The following is a 7565-nucleotide window of genomic DNA, read 5'->3' as shown; positions in this document are numbered from 1 at the left end:
CTCTCTCTCTCTCTCTCTCTCTCTCTCTCTCTCTCTCTCTCTCTCTCTCTCTCTCTCTCTCTCTCTCTCTCTCTCTCTCTCTCTCTCTCTCTCTCTCTCTCTCTCTCTCTCTCTCTCTCTCTCTCTCTCTCTCTCTCTCTCTCTCTCTCTCTCTCTCTCTCTCTCTCTCTCTCTCTCTGTCTTTTACTGTCCATTTTTCCCTTTCTCCACCCATTTCTCCCTTAGACCAAATTCTCTCTTGCATCGGTCTTACACGGGACTGTAGTTCCCGTACAACCAGTATGGGTGCACAGACACAGCGCAAAGGAGCGCATACAAACACGTACAGCAAACGAGTACAAACGCTCGGATACGCAACGACACGGCGCACAGCTAGCTCTCTGCTAAAGCCCATTTCTAATCATCAAACAGTTTCGTCAAGTGAATATTGTTGATTGGTGAGAGAAAACCCAATACACCATGATTTGGAAGGCGAGTGTGCGGTGACTGGCTAGCAACATGACCGTTGATAAAGCCCATGTATAAAGGAACGGAATATCGCCAGCAGTTAATCAATCGTTTCGTTGCTAAAATAACATTCCTTGAAGGTCACAATTTTTTAACAAACGCTCGCTCCGTTACTCGCTCTTGTAGCTCAGAAACTTCCGACAGCGGTCCTATTCTGTACGAGATAGATGGCTTGAAATATTGATTACGCAGAATATTGACGATTTCCACATTATTTCCACTTATTGCGCGCTCATCAAACAGATTTTACTGTGAAACCTAACGACCATAACAGTAGTACATGCGACCGATCAATAACACTCAGCGTTCAATAGAAGCTTGATATAAACCTCAGATGTTTACTATAGATACTGGGGGGCGTTGTGCTGTTACAGTGCGTGGGATTTTATATTCCTTATATTATAATACCCTTCCCGTGTACACAAATAAACGAGGGAGTTGTGTACATGTTCTTATTCCCTCCCCCTGATACACAACCCCCCCCCCTGGTATACAACCTTCCCCTCCCCCGATAAACAACGAATGTGTGGCTGCTGAAAGGTCAACTACGGTTTACCAGCACTTTAAAGGTACGTGCGACGAATTTTGACCGCTATAAAAACCACAACGTGGCGATGACACTGACGGAGATAGTATGTGCTGACAAGATTCACATAAATTAGAGCGCCTACAAAATAGTTCATGATACAGTACAACCGCTAACAAGACAAAAAACCAAGTTTACATGTATCCTCCTGAAATAGAATCTATAGTGTAAGTCGGTGGGAAATGCAGCTGCAGACTTGCTAATAATAGTCTGGCATCCCGGCATGTTTAGAATTACAGCGCTCCTCTTCTCTCTCTCTCTCTCTCTCTCTCTCTCTCTCTCTCTCTCTCTCTCTCTGGGCCTGTGCATCGTTTCTCATTTCCTGACTGTGGCGAAGAAACTGGTACAGGTCACGTTTACACATGTAGCCTCATGATACAGAGCAATCCTCCACACAGACACACGCACGCACGCACGCACGCACGCACACACACACACACACACACACACACGCACACGCGCGCACACACATAGGAACGCACGCACGCGCGTGCGTGGCTGCCTACACAGCATGTGATCGATTTTATCTGTTTCTCCCATCCTCCCAACTGCATGCAGCCAATGTATGATTATGTACATGTGATACGGCTTCACATCATGTACTTTCGTGGTAAAATACTAAAGAATCATACGAACAAACAATGTACAGTCGGTGCTGGGGGGGGGGGAGTAATCCCGAGTCAGGCTGCCTGTTATGTATAGCGTATGAGTCAATACAATACAAGGATTTTTTTTAATGTGTATATACTAAGAATGCAATTTTAAAATGTGTTTAATTTGCAATTTGCGTGCTCTCCTGCTCTGAATTTTGATGTTTTATTGCGAATGATTCACACGAAAACTTGCGATAATTCTGCTCCAGCAATTAAGGGCAAATGAAGCTACTGCTACGAGTAAGCGAGCATTGACTTGGGACGCAGGGAAAAATGCAACGTGAATGTCATTGTAACATTATGACCAATTAGGATGCTAGGCAACGACTGACATATATCCACGACTTGCATACGATCTTCTGTTACATACGTTACAAACTAACAATACTAACTGATTCATTATAGCAACTCAACACATACATAAAGCACAGGTATAAATGAGTACAGTTGGCACATGAAAGATGCGTTTTACATCACAGCCTACGCATGCACATATTTCTATGCATGCGTGCGTGTGTACATACCACCACGTATACTAAGAATTGGATAACAAGTTGATAAAAATCAGTTGTATATATGTATCCATGCAGATTTTATGATTAACTCTATCTTGTATTCACAGCTCAGGGTGTTGTCTAATGTCTAATGATTTATAATTATGCTGCTTGGTAGCCGATATAGCATCACCGACACAACGCATGCATGTTGTACAAAGAGCCAGCTGCGTTAATAGTTAGTCATTGTTATTATATGCACGATGCCAACCAACATTGATCATCAATGTGTCCTTACTCTGTATTCACGACACGGCATGATATTGTTTACTGTAGTTTGTTGTTGTATATGTAGGCCACCATCATGAATATGTACACATTCTATTAACGGCTCAGTATAATATTGTTTATTGTATCCATATTGTGTACCTCGCTATACTAAGCACATCACTTCTATGTACTATGTACACCAAACGCTTCATAGTAGAATAGCATCAAGAGTAGATAACAGATAGCTAATCCATTCTTGATAGAATGTAAATATTGCCTGTATGGCAGTATCGTATGTAAGGCATTTGCTTATCCTCGTAACACAGACACTATAGGCTGCGTACATGCACTGTATCATGTATATTATTGATTAAGCGGACCTTTGCCTTGCATAAAGTACGATTAATATTTTAATGCAATTCCGTCGCGAAACAAAGAAAACTGTGTGAATGACCCTGCTCTCCGGGCGGGCATCTCGGCGGCGCGTGCACGCGCACACAGCTATAACTGACCATCCCAGCTGGCCACTAGCCATAATCACGCCCGACAGGTCAGCATGTGGTCAGATGGGCTAACAATAGCAGGTACAATAATCACGGTCCGTGGCACCAGGTGTCGTGAGCGAGTGAGGGAGGGACCGGCTGCAGTTTTAATCAGGGAGATCGTGTAAAAGAAGATCGATCCGCGAGACAATGCTACTGACCCGTGGCAAGCATTACCATTACCAGGGGAGGCAATGGTGCACTGACCACTTGTCCGTAATCTCTTTGTGCGCAAATATTACGCACGGCTACTGTAAATGCTGCGTGGGTGTCAGAACTGTACGCCACAAAGAAATAATGACATGTGAAGAAAGACTAGCCTCACCCTTTAGGCAGCGGCTATATGTTTTACTTTGCTACATTTTATATGCGCCTATATTATATATATATAGTACTGTATGGAATATAAAGGGTTACAAATCGTGTGCTGGGTTTTATTTTCACTATTTAGCATGACACTTCTGTATGATCTGACATGAAAGAGCTTGTATAATTATTATAAATGTCGAGCAGCATCATATTTACATGTCGATGACTAATAAACTAATAATTTTGGGCGACAACTGAATGTCAAACCCATCACTTTCACAATTATTTTGCAAAATTCAACAAAATCCCTGTGCTGCTTCTCACTCCTTGCCGTACTAGTTGGCACTAATGCATCACAAACCAAACTGATGAATAGAAACACTGGTGTTTGTTTTGCTACTGAAATTTTTACTTCAAATTATTTACATGCTCTTTATAGCCTTGTCTCTATTGTCTCTAGCCTTGGCTCGTTACAAGATCTCTTAACCACTAGAACCCACGGATAAACAATATTGTATTCTGCAAGTATTGATTTTTAAATTAGAACCTGCCTTTTGGTTTGATTTCCTGCTCAATAAAATGTGCACTTCCTGACTACACTTTTTATTTCTAAATTCTAGCATTATCAGCTGTAATTCTGCAAAAACCTTTTGTTTGAAACTGTCATAAAAGTAATAAATTCCCCTAATTAATCGTTGTAAGTAAAAATTCGACATCCTTTATAAAGATTTAATTAAACTACATTTTGCATTTGGAAATTTTTTATCCTATAAAACATGCACGGAAATCACTGCACATAGGAAATTTGTTCCTGCTATCGCATGAACATTTTTGTATGGATCATAACAAATTCAGCACATCATGAACATGATTATGCAAAAGCAAACTATTCATGTTAATTTCATAAATTCATTTATGATATTACCAAGAGTGCATGTTAAGAAAAGTAATTATTATAAACTTCTGATATTACTTGTATATCTCCAACCACTAGCGGATTAAGGGCGGGGCAACAGGGGCACGTGCCCCGGGCCCCCCACATTTGGGGCCCCCCACATTTAGAGTATCCTAAAATTTACAAAACTGTCGTAATTGTGATCCACAAAATTCTTAGCATGTAACGTTGAAGTGATGCGTTTCCCATATGCTGTTTCTCTGACTGAAGGACATGCACTTTCCCTAATACCGAAATTGCTCTGAGAATCTATCTTTCATTGATGGTCTCGAATTGTAGCGGTGAAAGGTCATTTTTAAAACTCAAGTTGATTAAAAATCACATGAGAACCACGATGAGCCAACAGAGACTGGTAGTGGTAAACCTGAGTATTCTCGCTATCGAAAGTGACATTTCAAATTCGTTGAAACACGATGAAATACTCTCTGAATTTGCAAGCATGAAAGTGCAGAAAAAATACAGACTATAGGGCCCCCACACAATTGCGTGCCCCGGGCCCCCCACACGCTTAGTCCGGCCCTGTCTCCAACCTAATAATAACCTACAGGAAAATATATCTAAATATCGATGTATAAACTGTGACGAAAGGTTCTGTGTTTTGTTAAACATCTTGGGCCACTGAGTATGGTAAAGGGTTAAAGGCATATATATATATATATATGTGTTATGACACAAAAAATAGTTGTGCAAATAAAGTATACAGTGATGCTGACTATGGGACTGCCAATGTTGAGAAGTGCATAGTCCCCTTGTATCTTGTAAAACTTACATACAATACTAGAAATTTGCATGACGGTTACCTATGCAACTTAATGCTTACTTTGCGGTTGGCATGTTTGCCAAAACACGCCCACCAGACCATGTGACGCTTGCATATTCTGCACTGCGCAATAACCCGGCAATAACCCTGTCGGGCGCACTACTTGTGCATGTCCAGTTTATTCCAAGGCCAAATCCTTCTCCGTAGATCAGACTCTAGAGAATGGTAACTCTACAGTAGGTATTAGAACTAGTGAAACACGCAACCCGAGCTCGTACATTTAAATACCGAAAATGAGTCTAGGGTGTTACATAGCTTTGTGAGTTTAACACATTTTGCTGCTTAATATTTCTACAATTAAAGTGCATAGCAAATTGGTTGTGACATCAGTGGACAATATCAAAAAGGGCACACACTAGTAAAGTGCTTTCAAATTAATTATATTGGGCAGCATCAGTCTCTCATGATGATCACATGTAGGTTTATGCGTAATCGTGCTACCATGATCAATCGGTCATTGGATTTTTCAATTGCGGTGAACATTAAGAGAATTCACATTCGTGTACAGTCAGCATATCTAACGTTTCAGTGCATGAGTTTGTAATGTCAATAAATATGTCCCATATGAATGTATAAAAGGTTTTATCTGAAAAGTAAACAATATTTATTCAGTGATCAATGAATGATACCTACCATAGTAGGAATTTTCATACATAATCCACACAATTCAATAAACTGTACATTTCAGAGTAAACAATGTGACAAGCAAATTTCATGCACGTGTAACACATCTATGCACTCAAATGTTGACAGTGGTATCTCAGTAGGCCAGTGGCTATGGTCAATGACCACACCACCAAAAAGTGCACACCTTAAACTTTGAATGTTGCAAGTTCAAATCTCAGTGAGGGCAAAGAATCTTTTCAAATTATAAATTCCTGGGTAAATGCTCGTATTGAGCATTACGTAAACAATTAATGTACTCCGTGTACATATCAAATTATGAATGGACTCATGAGAATAAGAAAACCTGCACAGATTGTTTAAGCTTTTAATTGAAGAATTTTAAAAAGTATTACTAAGTAAACTATGTCTGAACTGTCTATTTACCTGGAAATAGTTGCCATCTCCTCTCCCATCTTCCGGCCCTGTGAACTCAAATGTCGGTTGATTCGGCCCAAGGTGAGTGAATGTCTTGCCGGGGAGAGACGTGCTTCTTCGAAATTTCGACGGCGATATCATTGGCATGTGCTGGCCGCCCATCTTCTTCGTCATGGGGGATATTGGGTTGAGGTTTGGCACAGATCGCCTATTCACCGAATTCATAGACATCGTGTTGTTCCAAACCGGCGATACGTTAGCCTGTGACTGCGGACTGGACCATGTAGACTGTTGCGGATTGCTCCAGCTAGTGTAAGATTTGGTGGTCAAGAAAAGATTTGACTGCTGAGGTTGCTGCTGATGTTGCTGATGTTGCTGCTGTTGCTGTTGTCGCTGCTGTGGAAAGTTGTGATGCTGACCGGTGATGGCGCGTCGCTGTTGAGGAATAGAAGGAGGCTGCTGTTGTGGAATCTGTATCTGTGGGCCCAGAAGGCTGCTGCTGTTGAAGAGTGGGTTTTGATTAGGAGGAAAGTTCTGAAACTGCAGTGTACCGTTGACAGCTGGAATTCGAGGCTGCATGTAGCTGTCGTCGGCGCCTGTACCAGAAGACCAAAATCCGGGTGACGATGTCATAGCGTTGCTGGGTTCCGACATAGCGGCCATCGTTGGCAACGATGTGTTTTGAATCAACTCCGTAGCCCTCCTCTCTTGCTGGAATTGCACAGGGCTCGAACCCTCACTTTTGGACTTTCCCACCGACAGTTCATCAAGCGTCTGCTCTGTGTTGCTGCGTTCTTGATTCGGTGACAGCTGACCATGTTGTTGTTTCACACCTGGCGAATGACCAGCTGGTTTGTCGAGAAGCAGCTCATCTTGCATTGTGTTTGGGAAAAACAAAAACGTATTGTTGAGGTTGTTGTGCAAATCTGCCGGGGATAATGGTCTCACGTTCGAGTTTAGGTTGAAAACGTACTCCCCCATTAGATGATCGCTCGATTTCCTCTATCTGGACTGTTAGGCGACGAAGTTCGGGTGTTGACTAGAAAAACCTGTACGCCACGTCCGTCTCTTCCCTTCCTCGGCTGCAGAACAGCAAAATCGATGACGAACGATATTTTTGTTCACTGAATGTCATGACGTCATCAAAATCGATAGCACACAGGCGCAGTCAGTGTTGCGTTCAGTCCGCGAGAAGTTTCACGGATAGTTTCGCTTGTATGAGAGCTACGTGCGCAATATGCAAGACAAAATGTGCTTATTCATACTAAAATCCTTAGCATTCTTGCTATTAAACATGCATGCTCGCTGTATTATATTATTGTAATAATGCCATACGTAATTGACTCGAGACGAGAGTATAATAACTGATATTAGTTTGCCATGGAGCA

At 41.8% G+C, this 7565-nt stretch overlaps 1 protein-coding gene across 2 annotated transcripts in view; it reads right to left on the bottom strand.

The window, feature by feature from the left end:
• The window catches only part of LOC106820705 (cytoplasmic polyadenylation element-binding protein 3-like), a 56707-nt gene extending 49433 nt beyond the window's left edge, over window positions 1–7274 (bottom strand). Inside the window, exons 1-2 of one of the 2 annotated variants that reach the window (XM_014825213.1) lie at window positions 6187–7274; window positions 4845–5722 (exon numbers count right to left, since the gene is read on the bottom strand). In XM_014825213.1, coding sequence (XP_014680699.1) covers window positions 5654–5722; window positions 6187–7158 — 1041 coding nt within the window. In that variant the 5' untranslated portion in view covers window positions 7159–7274 and the 3' untranslated portion in view covers window positions 4845–5653. Of the gene's footprint in view, window positions 1–4844; window positions 5723–6186 lie in introns of those variants that run through there. The other variant, XM_014825212.1, reaches the window with a different exon arrangement.
• Window positions 7275–7565: the final 291 nt, after the last annotated feature.

This window comes from Priapulus caudatus, unplaced genomic scaffold (assembly GCF_000485595.1).
Source record: "Priapulus caudatus unplaced genomic scaffold, Priapulus_caudatus-5.0.1 Scaffold43, whole genome shotgun sequence".
Classification (NCBI taxonomy): domain Eukaryota; kingdom Metazoa; phylum Priapulida; class Priapulimorpha; order Priapulimorphida; family Priapulidae; genus Priapulus; species Priapulus caudatus.
The sequence above is the reverse complement of the archived record's forward strand: the minus strand, read 5'-3'. Positions and strand labels throughout refer to the sequence as shown.